Below are 13,553 nucleotides of genomic sequence, written 5' to 3'. Positions count from 1 at the left end.
CCCCAGTTGACGTGTATTGGACGTATGGTGTGATTTGCTTACTCCTGAACATTGGTAAAAATCGAACATTTCCGCTACTTTGAGCTCAATTTCAAGGTTGTTTTCATCGTGAAACTAATTAAAATAACCTTTATTTCTGTAATATGTTTTCCATTTTATCATGCGAGACCATGAAAACGAGAATACAACAATAAATACTATACGAAAATACACCTCAAATTTGGCGTTTTAATCCAAAAAAACAGTCAGTGCGTAAGACGTATATATACGACCAAAACAGCCAAAGGGTTAAAGGTGAGAAATTTTTTGTTGCATTTATGGATTTAAAGAAAAGCTATACAAGTATGTGGATAGGGGAGCAATGTGGCAGGTTTTGTAAATTTATGGAATAGGTAGTAGGGTATTAGAAGCAGCAAAAATAGGCCTTAGAAAGGGATCAGTGGGGTTGAAAAAGAAGTGAATGCTAGTACTAGGGGAGAGGTATGGGAATAAAAGATAACAAATCTAACACAAAGCAACTGTCATATATGCTTTTTTTGTAGATGACTTGGTTCTTCTGGAAGATTCTAAAGAGAAGCTGCAAAGGGTGGCAGACAAACTTGGGAGTATGTAAAAAAATTATATTAAAAGCAAACTAAGGAAAGACCAAGGTAATGAGTAACAAAAATTTAAACAAAACAATTTAGGCAATGAAAAATTGGGTATCAGACTGGAGGGTGGTAGTATGAAGGAAGTAAAGGTCTTTAAATATTTGGGAGTGGGCTTGACAGCAGATGAACCTATGAAAGATGAGATGAACAAAAGAACTGACATGGGAAAAAAAAAAGTTGAGCAATGCATTGAAGCATTTGGAAAAAATTATGTATTTTATTTATGGAGGTAAAAATGAAAATGTACTAGAGTATAATGATACCAACACTGTTATATGGGTGTGAAGCATTATTTTTAAATGTTACAGCAATGAGAAGGTTGAAGTGGAGGTGTCATATTTCAGGAAAATGTGTGGCATGAATATTATGCAGAGAATTTATAATGTGAATATTATTAGGCACGAGGTTGCCAAAGGTGGTGAAAGGGTTGTTGAGGTGGTTTGAACATACTGAGAGGATGGAGCAAAACAGGATGACCAGGAGGGCTAATATATCCAGGGTAGATGTAAGGAGGGGTGGGGGTCATCACAGGAAGGTTGGAGGGAAGGAGGTAACAGAGGTTTTGAGTGATAGGGGCTTGGTCATCCAACAGGCTTGTATAAGCATGTTAGGAGTGAGTGGAGGGAAGTGTTTTTTTTTTATGATTTGACATGTTGTTGGTGTAGTACGTACAGTACCTGCACTTTGGAAGAGGGGTGGGAATGTAGTAAGGATATTTAAATGTGATGTTGACAGCCTTTTAGCAAGACAATGAATGACTGATGATGACGATGAGTGTTTCCTATTTTTCAGGTCACCCTATCTTATTGAGAGACAGACATTGTTAAAATGCATATTTATTTTTATTAAACTTGCAATATATGTACTGAACAGTCCTCTAGATCCCTTTAGAATTTCAAAGTATATTACAAAGCATGCATGCCTTAACACACAACCAGACCTCTATAAAATAATTCTACTGCCACACCTGTCTATGCCCAGGAATATTCTGTGGAGGAGTGTGAGGCTGAGCATCCACAATTTGCTTCCCTACATCGTCTGTGTGGATATTCAATAGGTGTTTTATCTGGTTTGTTGCATCATAGTTTCCACTTCGCCATTCTCCTCCTCCTACACAGTCCCCCCCTCCTCCATTCGGGCCATCCATCGTCACAAATTAAAAGCCACACTTACTGAGGGTTAGAGAATTTCTATTAGTATAATACAATATTTACTGTGCAAGATAATTTAAGAAAAGCACATTACAGTAATTAGATCAATTTAATCTGGGTATGTATAAAGGGCCTACTGAAGTGAAAACCTAGTATTAATAAAAAGCAAAAATATCCAGCCTTATCAGTACTGTAATTTCGCAAAACAAACTTCAATATTTCTAGTTCATTTGAATCTCCTTACAATACAATACTCTTCTGAGCCTGAGGGTACACTTGTACCTACAGTATATGCAAGTGATATAAGGACAAGCAAATAAACTAATAAAAATAAGTGACAAAACAGTGGTTGGTGATGAATACCCAGCTTATGTCCAATGAATTCAATTTTAGGTCCTCCTATAGAATGCAAACCACAGTGATCAACTACAGGACCTTCTAGATAGTGTTGCATCTATTTATTACTACGTAACAGGGGCAGCAGGTATTAGAAGACTTGCCCATATTTCTCGCCCTGCCCTGTATTAGATCCAGTTACTTTTAGCTCTGAGCTGAATGCTTTTACTACTTGAGCTATGAAAGAACACTGAGAATATTTACAATGTTGGTATAGTATATTACACCGTTCAGTTCATTACAATAATACTGAAATTCAAATACTGGCATAGTCAATGATAATACAACCACACATTTTATACTGTTCAAAAACTGTACAACACTAGACTTGGCACACTTTAAAGATTATAAATGCATCCTGTACATTTTCACTTAGTGGTCACTATAATTTACAGCATATAATATATAATCCTATTAAACAATGAAAGACTAATGTCAACACTCCACTGTACTCTGATCACTTAAATAACACTTGTTATCACTGCAAACATGGTATCTAACTGCACTTATCACTTCATAAAACATATACAACACATCTATCACTTCACAGTGCTCTATATGGAACATCTGTATCAATGGTATTGCCATCGTCTCTTGACATTCTGCTTGCTTTGTTTATAAACTGGACACTGAGATGACCCGTAACACAATTCAGTTCCCTGCACATAGTTGCCCATACTAGTCTGCTGAGGAATAGTCTGCCAAACCCAGAGCACTAGGATCTCCCACTCTCCTTTCTAATCTGGCTCCAACAATGACTGGCTTCACATGGGTTTGAGCACTACGTGCAGCGAGTTGGATCGAATAGTTTCTTCCACCACTAATTCGGTCTAATCTTCACTTGTGACATCAGCACATCTTACATGCACCCATCCATCAATCATACATAATTCAAGGCATGATTGACTAATTATTCTAAAACCATAGTGAACACACAGGAATTATGAGTTTTTTTTTGGTGATGGCTCCCTACCATGACTGAGCTACCAATATGGATGTCACCACAGTTCAAAAGAGCAAAACTGAAAACAGTGAAACACTAACTTGAGCATGTTTTTCCTTAATGTGGTGTCACCTAATTATTTGTCAAGCAACACCTACATCAGCAACCAGCAATTATCCAGAGGACTGGTGTCAGTCCCCTGGACGATTCAGCCACATCACCCAATTTACCCTACTTAACGTTGTTTTACTACAGTGAAGTTGAAGGAACCACTGATTCCCCTGCTAATCAAGGTAAGAATATTTTAATAGTAGGCAATTCTCAGGTAAGATATATGGACCGTGCATTTTGTAACAGAGACAGAAAGGTCAGACAGAGAGTGTGCCTTCCTGGAGCTGGTGTTGGTGACATAGTCAGCAGGTTGGATAATATTATGGCAGGTAATGGGAACAAGCCCATTATCTGTCTTAGTGCTGGGGGTAATGACACTGGGAAGGGCAGGAGAGAGGAGCTGCTGGATAAGTACAGGTCAGCCATAGAAGTACAGTGGACCCCCGCATAACGATGGCATCGCATAGCGATTTTTCCGCATAACGATTACTTTTATCGCAAAATTTTTGCCCCGCATACCGATTAAAAACCCGCATACCGATTTTCGTCCGAGACGCGTCCAATGTGCCCTCACATGTGCCGGCCGTCCCATTGTTTACCAGCCAGCCTCCGCGGTAACATCCAAGCATACACTCGGAATATTTCGTATTATTACAGTGTTTTCGGTGGTGTTTCTGGAAAATAAGTGACCATGGGCCCCAAGAAAGCTTCTAGTGCCAACCCTGTGGTAAAAAGGGTGAGAATTAGTATGGAAATTAAGAAAGATTTTGAAGGGTTTGGGGCTAACCCTGAGAAGCCTATGCCAGTTGTGGAATCCATTGTGCCTACTTCAAAGATTAAGGAAATGTGTGCAGAGTGGTTTGAACTGCAAACCTTTATAGATGAAAATCACCCTGACACAGCTGTTGCAAGCCGTGCTTGTGACTATTTCAATGACAATGTTATGGCCCATTTTAGGAAAGTCTTGAAGAAACGGGAGGTACAGAGCTCTATGGACAGATTTGTTGTGCGACAGAGGTCCAGTGACTCTGAAGCTGGTCCTAGTGGCATTAAAAGAAGAAGGGAAGTAACCCCAAAAAAGGACTTGCTACCTCAAGTCCTAATGGAAGGGGATTCCCCTTCTAAACAGTAAGAAGATAATGCTCTCCCCTCCTCCCACCCCATCAATCATCACCAGATCTTCAATAAAAGTAAGTGTCATGTAATTGTGCATGCCTTTTTCAGTTTGTGTGTATTAAAATTAACATTTCATGTGGTAAAAAAAATTTTTTTTCATACTTTTGGGCATCTTGCACGGATTAATTTTATTTCCATTATTTCTTATGGGGAAAATTAATTCGCATAACGATTATTTCGCATAACGATGAGCCCTCTTGCACGGATTAAAATCGTTAACCGGGGGTCCACTGTAGTTAGGTCTAAGGGAGGGATCCCAGTCATATGTAGCATCTTGCCTAGAAAGGGAGTGGGCAATGAATGGATGTCTAGGGCAATTGATATAAATTGCTGGCTAGACGGGTACTGCAAGGAACTTGCAATCCCATTCATTGATAACTGGGACCTATTCTTTGGCAAACGTGATATGTATGCAAGGCCCGGTGGCCTGGTGGCTAAAGCTCCCGCTTCACACACGGAGGGCCCGGGTTCGATTCCCGGCGGGTGGAAACATTTCGACACGTTTCCTTACACCTGTTGTCCTGTTCACCTAGCAGCAAATAGGTACCTGGGTGTTAGTCGACTGGTGTGGGTCGCATCCTGGGGGACAAGATAAAGGACCCCAATGGAAATAAGTTAGACAGTCCTCGATGACGCACTGACTTTCTTGGGTTATCCTGGGTGGCTAACCCTCCGGGGTTAAAAATCCGAACGAAATCTTATCTTATCTTATCTCTCTGGGGATGGAGTGGTTGCATTAGCCAATTCAATTGAGAGGGTAATTGATGACTTGTGTAGGAATTTAAACTAATAGATTATAAAGGTATGAGTGTTTGTGGGAAACAATCAGGCTGCAGCATTAGGGTTAAAAACAGCAGTTATTACCGGGATACCTCAGGGATATGTTTAAAAGACAATATTCAAAATAAAGTTGCTAGTAATGGAAAATCAACTGATCAACAAACAAAGAAAGATAGTAGAGGGCAACGAGTGACTAGCTCCAATAAGGTTTACTATACAAATAGTAGGAGTCTAAGAAATAAGATAGATGAGCTAAGATTACTTGCAAGTGCAGGTAATATAGATATTATTGGTATAACATAGACCTAGTTCAACCTGAAAGATAGTACAATGCCTTCTGAATGCAACATACAGGGTTATAAACTATTCCACACTGATAGGGTCAACAGGAAGAGTGGTGGAGTGGCGATGTCAGAGAAAATTTAAATTGCTGTCTTAGACATGATATAAGATTAGAAACATCGAACACAGAATCTGTTTGGCTACAGTTTCTCGAGGGACGTGATAAATTAATTTTGGGTGTGATTTATAGGCCCCCAAACTTTGATAGGGAGTGCAGTAAGCTGTTATGGGATGAAATTCATAAGGCAACTAGATATGAAAATGTTGTGATAATGGGAGATTTTAACTTTGGACAAATTTATTGGAACAATATGACAAGAAATCTTGAGTCTAGTGACTTTCTTGATACGGTTCAGGATTGCTTCTTAGAACAGGTTGTGACAGAACAAACTAGAGGAAACTATCTGCTTGCCTTGGTTCTTGCCAACAATGATTCACTAATTTATAATTTTGAGGTTAATGATGAGCTTGGGGAAAGTGATCACAAATCACTTAGTTTCAATATATCATGGAATTACCCAGATAACTGCAATCAAATCTCTGTCCCAGATTTTCGCTTGGCCGACTTCATGGGACTGAAAAATTACCTGGGTGGGCTAAATTGGGATGTCCTGACTATGGGTCAGGTAGGTGATTTTGGTTGCCAATATGACATTTTTCAGAGCATAGTTCTAGCTCCCCAGACTACTTTTGTTCTGAGTAGGAAAATCAGATCTAACAAAAATGATCCCAAATGGATGAACAATAGATTAAAACATCTCACTGGTCAAAAGAGAGGCACATATAGGCGTATCAAAAGAGAGGATGGGCAGTTAAGAAATCAATATATTCAATTAAAGAGAGAAATAAAGAAAGGAATAAGAAAAGCAAAAAGGGATTAAGAGGCTAAGGTCACAAGGGATTCAAAGACTAACCCAAAAGGGTTCTTTCAGGTATACGGAAGTAAGATTAGGGACAAGATTGGCCCACTTAAGAGTAACTCTGGTCAGATCACTGACAGTGATAAGGATATGTGTGAAATTCTCAATACCTACTTCCTCTCTGTTTTCACCCAGGAAAATACTAGCGATATTCCTGAAATAATAGATTACGTAGAACAGGATAATAAACTATGTACGAGTGACATGGTCCTCAGACAAATAGAGAAACTAAAACCTAACAAATCCCCAGGCCCTGATGAACTGTTTGCAAGGGTGTTAAAGGAATGTAAAGAGGAACTTAGCATACCTTTGGCTAATCTTTTTAACTTATCACTACAAACTGGCATAGTGCCTGATAAGTGGAAAATGGCAAATGTAATACCTATTTACAAGGCAGGTGACAGGTCCTTGGCTTCGAACTATAGACCAATAAGCCTTACCTCCATAGTGGGAAAATTTATGGAATCAATAATTGCCAAAGCAATTCGTAGCCATCTTGATAGGCACAGATTGATTAATGAATCTCAACACGGTTTTACAAAGGGGAGTTCCTGTCTTACGAATTTACTACCTTTTTTCACTAAGGTGTTTGAGGAGGTAGATCATGGTAATGAATATGATATTGTGTATATGGACTTCAGTAAGGCTTTCGATAGTTCCACATCAGAGGTTATTGAGGAAACTTAAGGCACACGGAATAGGGGGAGAAATTTTTTCCTGGGTAGAGGCATGGCTGACAAATAGGCAGCAGAGAGTTTGCATAAATGGGGAGAAATCAGAATGGGGGCACGTCACAAGCGGTGTTCCTCTGGGGTCAGTGTTGGGCCCGTTGTTCACAATTTACATAAAAGACACAGATGAGGGAATAAATAGCGACATAAGCAAATTTGCTGATGACATCAAAATAGGCCTTCCAATTCATTCTAATGAGGACACTAGAGCACTCCAGGATGATCTGAATAGACTGATGCAATGGTCGGAGAAGTGGCAGATGCAGTTTAATATTGACAAATGCAAAGTTCTAAATGTTGGACAGTTAAATAACCATGCCACATATAAACTAAATAATGTAGATCTTAATACTACTGATTGCGAAAAGGATTTAGGAGTTCTGGTTAGCAGTAATCTAAAACCAAGACAACAGTGCATTAGTGTTCGCAATAAAGCTAACAGAATTCTTGGCTTCATATCTAGAAGTATAAATAATAGAAGTCCTCAGGTTGTTCTTCAACTCTATATATCCTTTGTTAGGCCTCATTTAGACTATGCTGCTCAGTTCTGGTCACTGTATTACAGAATGGATTTAAATGCTCTGGAAAACGTACAGAGGAGGATGACAAAGATGATCCCATGCCACGGACGAGGATAGAACCCGCGATCAGAGAGCCTCAAAACTCCAGACCGTCGCGTTAGCCACTGGTATGGTTTGTTTGCAATCATGTCATTACGATTTCGTGAGTCATGATCCCATGTATCAGAAATCTTCCATATGAGGATAGACTGAGGGCCCTGAATCTGCACTCTCGAAAGGCGTAGAATTAGGGGTGATATGATCGAGGTGTATAAATGGAAAACAGGAATAAATAAAGGGGATGTAAATAGCATGCTGAAAATTTCCAGCCAAGACAGGACTCGCAGCAATGGTTTCAAGTTGGAAAAATTCAGATTCATGAAGGATATAGGAAAGCACTGGTTTGGTAATAGAGTCGTGGATGAGTGAAACAAACTCCCGAGTACAGTTATTCAGGCTAAAACGTTGTGTAGTTTTAAAAATAGGTTAGATAAATACATGAGTGGGTGTGAGCTGGACCTGACTAGCTTGTGCTGCTGGGTCTGGTGCCGTGCTCCATCCTTGAGTGGAGGTGACCAGACTGGGTGGGTCATTGGGCTAATCCAGGGGAGGGGGTCATTGGGCTAATCCAGGGGGAAGGGGGAACCATGGACCTGCTCCGCATGGGTCAGTAGGCCTGTTGCAGTGTTCATCCTTTCTTATGTTATGTACAGTACAGTGGTACCTTGACTTACGAGTGCCCCAACTTATGAGTTTTTCGAGCTATGAGCCGTTGCTCAGTCGATTTTTTGCTTTGAGTTGCAAGCCAAAATCCGAGTTACGAGCGAGCTTCAGATACGCTGCCACTAGCTGGCGGTGTATCTGAAGTCAAATCCAACTCTGTACCTAGAAGAATGTCAGGTACTTCATCCCATCCCACATGTCCTTCCAAGACTTAACTGGAAGGATAAAACTCCCACACTAATCCCAGAGTGTAGTGAGGCACCTCACTACACTCTGGGATTAGTGAGGAAGGCCTCAGTGATATCTACCTGCCTCATGGAGGTTACTTCAGTTGGTGGAGTACTGATAGTGGTGGGTGGAGTAGTGATGGTGGGTGGAGTACTGATAGTGGTGGGTGGAGTAGTGATGGTGGTGGGTGGAGTAGTGATGGTGGTGGGTAGAGATGATGATGGGTGGAGCAGTGAGGGTGGTGGATGGAGTAGTGAGAATGGTGGGTGGAGTAGAGATGGTGGTGGGTGGAGTAGTGAGGGTGGTGGGTGGAGAAGTGATAATGGTGGGTGGAGTAGAGATGGTGGTGGGTGGAGTAGAGATGGTGGTGGGTGGAGCAGTGAGGGTGGTGGATGGAGTAGTGATAATGGTGGGTGGAGTAGAGATGGTGGTGGGTGGAGTAGTGAGGGTGATGGGTGGAGTAGTGATAATGGTGGGTGGAGCAGTGACAGTGGTGGGTGGAGTAGTGATAGTAGTGGGTGGAGTAGCGATAGTGGTGGGTAGAGAAGTGGTGGTGGTGGTGGGTGTAGTAGCGATAGAAGTGGGTAGAGTAGTGATGGTAGTGCCTATTTTTCCGGCCTCCACCTCCGCCAACATCTTCAGTTAGCCCAAGTAGTCTGATCTCCAAGGTAAATACACTTTATAAAACCAGTTTATTTCTTTACATTCTCTTTCATTATGTTTTTGCACAATATTTCTTATTTATAAATGCATTTTTCTTATTTAAAAGCCTGTAACAAAAAAATTGGGGTGGTTTTTTTGAAAGCTGGAATGGATTAATGGCATTTCAATTAATTTCAATTAAGAAAACTGATTTGATATACAAGCAAATTGAGTTACGAGCTCAGTCACGTAACGAATTAAACTCGTAAGTCAAGGTACCACTGTACATATATTGCAGGGTGAATAGGAACAGAATCAATGCAACCATCACCCTGACCTCTTCGGCCTCACACCTTACACTATTCTTCAGAATGGAATGCAACTTATTTTGATCTATGTGGCCCTCTCACTGAAGGGAGTCTTCCACAGCCTATTTATCTTCCATGTGGATACACAGTATTTTACAAAAGCTCAGTTGCCCAAATGCTGACAGCTATTTAGTCAGTATTTGTTTGAGGAGCAACATGGTGCCCTGAGTGTAGTTTGCCTGGTATGGTGCCTGGTAGTTTTCAATTAGCATATTTGTGGTTAACTGTGGGCTTCTCTAGGCTTAAGTTACCTAACCCAACTTAACCTAAACTAATAAATTGTCATGTCAATAACCTTTAATAACCTTTGTTACATGGCTACTAGTCAACTTATGCTAGTCCAGGAAATGGTTAATAACTACTAAACTAGCAGCCAATAGAAGAGTATGTGCAAATAACTAATGATCCACTTAACTAAACACTCTGTGTATCACAAAGCAAGCTACTCTGCACACCTGACCTTAATATAGGGACTGCAACACAACACCATCATTAAAGGTCTTCACTATCATGCATCTTTCCTTTCTGTCCAAACTTGCATAAATTTCAGTAGGACAAATGAGCATGAATGAACACTAGTTAAGATTTCATTCGGATTTTTAACCCCGGAGGGTTAGCCACCCAGGATAACCCAAGAAAGTCAGTGCAACATCGAGGGCTATCTAACTTATTTCCATTGGAGGAGCTCTGGCCACTGAGGGGTAATCTGCTCCAGGCCCCCCAAATACTACCACTTAACAATGAAAAATCTAAAATTGTAAAAGAGTGCAAAATGTTCACTTAAACTCCTGAGATAAAGAATAATGTATCATTAATACTTGTAATAAAAAATAATAAATTAGTACATTTCCAAATAATAATAATAATAAATTTGAACATTTCCAAACACCATAATAGCCTTGCTGTCCCCCAGGCATGAGACAGCCTTGCTATCCCATGCCTGGGGACAGTGGATCACTGGTTGGTAGTTATCCAGGCTGCAATGCTCACCTAATATATTGCTGCACCAAACGAATACCCGAAGTTGAGATCTCCTAAATGATGCACTGCATAAATCAAGGAGAAAAATAGGTTGTCTGAGCCCTAGACTCCCACCTGGCTGTTGTGTCAATAGCTTTAGCACCTGTTGCTTAATGGCTGCCAGTCAATCAACTGCTGATTGGTCAATTGGTCACTGTGTATTAAGTCTACTACACATTCTTTCCCATTTTATTTTGTTGTCCTTCTACAACAGTAAAAAGTTATGCAGCTAGCTTTTAACCAAGAATAACCCAACAAAGTCTGAGAATAATCCTGGAAAGTCAAACAGTATGATTTATTTCCATGGTATGCTAAATTAGCTCCTACCCATTGGGGGAATGAGGTGTATCAGATGTGCAGCCTTTGAATCACATGTAGAATTCAAGGGTACATGATTGAAGTATGCAAACGGAAAATAAGGATAAAGAGGATGTAAATAAGGTGTTGGAAATATCTACCAAGACAGAACTCAAAGCAAAACATTAAGTATGACAAATTTACATTTGAAAAGGTTATAGGAAAGTGTGGTTCAGCAACAAAATTGTGTATGAGTTGAAATGTTACTAAAGTGGGCACTTAGGGAAGCTTAAAAGGCTAAGCAAATATATACTGCACTACTGAGAATGAGTTATTTTAAGTACAACCTACCTACATCATAAAGAAGCACTGAATCAAGCCAGTAGGCCTCATGTACCGCTCCTCTATTTTTATATATTCAGTGCCACTTTCAGTCATATAAATTACCACAAAAAAATGCCATGAGCAAACCAATAAACTAAAATATAAGAACACTAACATAGTAGAACATCTGGCTGGCAACCAAAAGAACCCAGATTTGCTTCACAGGAGAGCAGAGATGTGCAAGTAAGTTTCCCTACACCGGGAAACAGATATTGTACCTAGGAGTTAATTGACAACTGTGGATCACATCCTGTGGAAGAGAATCAAATGGCCCAATAGAAATAAGCAACATTGCATAGCTTGCCTTGTTTATTCAGTGCTTGCCTTGTTTATTCAGTGTCATTAATCCTCAATGGTTAATAATCTAATATTGCCTTCAGCTACATCAATCATTACATAGAAACAAGTCCCATTTTATTTTTATACAGAGAGGTACTGAAAGCTAGTGATATCACCAAGGTCACCAGTCACTCAAGAGAAGGTTCTCAATATTTTCCTACTGACAAGTTCTCCCTTTTATAAATTTAAAAAAAATTATCAAAGTACTAGCCTAAAATAATTTACATTTAAATTTAAATTATGGTGTAGGATAATTCACTTCACTGACTAATGTTAGTGATCCTGAGTTGGTGGCCTGATATGTCAATATTAAATTTAATGTTACTAGTGTTATTACTTCTTAGTTTGGAAGCTGAGTTATAGTTCCTTGTGGTACTAATTTAGTAAGCTGATCCCCCCAATGGAAATAAGCCACACAGTTTCCTCTGGTTGAGTTATCCTTGGTAAAAATCTACATAATTCACTATCAATATGTGCCTATAAATGAAATGTGCACAATGGAACCATTGTATAAATTTATAATACTGTCCGTAGAATCATGTCTCCTTGACTACAGCTTATCTTAAGTTCTGATATCTGTTAAGAGTTACAAAGCTCACGACCTCCACTGTCAGGTCTCAGACCAAGCCTCCTAAATTGGACAGGAAATATTACATGAAATGTTACGAAACTCGCAGTCACGATACACGTACACTTAATACAAGTATAGATAGCAGCTTGCAAGAGGACTCCATACTAGGGCTCCCTCAGGCAGAGTAAGAACTAGTACCCTAGCACTCTAGCTGCATTCTAGTATGATTTCCACGGTTAATGCACAGCTGCAGAACTTGTTGGCACTGGTATAGTTCTATGGTGTACTTGTTGTATCTTGGTGTTCGAGGTCTGGTCACCGTACTTTACGCTAGCGCACCGTAAATCCTCAAGGTGCACAGCAGTGAACTAGAAGAGTGTGTGCCCAGGAAAATGACAATAAAAGTAAGATAAGCAGTTACCTCCTTCCGTCAGGAGGTTAAATACTGGTATAATGCCAGGAAAGATGAGGTAGAAAGTGGTATTGGGAGTTTGTAAACAAATGGTCCTTTACTTTCCCCGCAGTTTGTCAGCACAACACCCTATTTCCTGCCTCCCCACGGGCCTGCAGCCTCACCACATAGCACCTGCATGCCAGTTACTTACCGTTATGTGATGCATTGATCACTTCTCAAGTGGAGGTGGGCGGTAAAAAGTATATAGTAGAGGAGGTGAGGCGTCACAGTGTCTAGTGTAAGTTACGGTGCCGTCACCACCAGGCAGCAGCACCAGACACACACCCAGCACCCGCTAAGCTTGAACCTTCCTCACCACGTGGCACATAAAACTCAACATTTATTGTCTTTTATCTTGTGAAACTAACTTAAGTGGAGCTAGTTCTAGAATGTATGCTGCACGAGTGCCTAACACTTGCCTTTCACTTCCCGTAAGTGTTCCGCGCCCATCAGACACCAAATTGCATTGCCCGAAATGCGTTGCATGCAAGTGGCTTGCTACTGTGCCTACCAGTGTTTTATTACATGTAGACTACATTGTTTTGTACCACATAAAGAAATAAAAATTTGTATTTGTATGTTCTCTCTGTAAACTCTTTACAAATTTTCTTTCTCCACCCTTCCTGTTAGAGCTCTAATTTATATAAAATAAAAAAAATCGTATTTCCTCTACATATATTAATTTTGTTAGTTATGTCTTTTATCTTTAAAGCAGAACATAATTCATGTTATATGGTTATATCCGTCGTAGTTACTGAACCCATTTC

The 13,553-nt window shown here is 40.1% G+C and overlaps 1 protein-coding gene across 3 annotated transcripts in view; it reads right to left on the bottom strand.

Annotated features, from left to right (window-relative positions):
- Positions 1-13,070, bottom strand: part of LOC128688996 (terminal uridylyltransferase 4) — a 129,584-nt gene extending 116,514 nt beyond the window's left edge. Inside the window, exons 1-2 of one of the 3 annotated variants that reach the window (XM_070087348.1) lie at positions 12,938-13,070; positions 1,618-1,822 (exon numbers count right to left, since the gene is read on the bottom strand). In XM_070087348.1, coding sequence (XP_069943449.1) covers positions 1,618-1,797 — 180 coding nt within the window. In that variant the 5' untranslated portion in view covers positions 1,798-1,822; positions 12,938-13,070. Of the gene's footprint in view, positions 1-1,617; positions 1,823-11,537; positions 11,654-12,453; positions 12,478-12,937 lie in introns of those variants that run through there. The other 2 variants (XM_070087350.1, XM_070087349.1) reach the window with 2 other exon arrangements.
- Between the last annotated feature and the right edge of the window lie 483 nt (positions 13,071-13,553).

The sequence above is a fragment of the Cherax quadricarinatus genome, chromosome 21, assembly GCF_038502225.1.
Source record: "Cherax quadricarinatus isolate ZL_2023a chromosome 21, ASM3850222v1, whole genome shotgun sequence".
NCBI classification, from domain to species: domain Eukaryota; kingdom Metazoa; phylum Arthropoda; class Malacostraca; order Decapoda; family Parastacidae; genus Cherax; species Cherax quadricarinatus.
The sequence above is the reverse complement of the archived record's forward strand: the minus strand, read 5'-3'. Positions and strand labels throughout refer to the sequence as shown.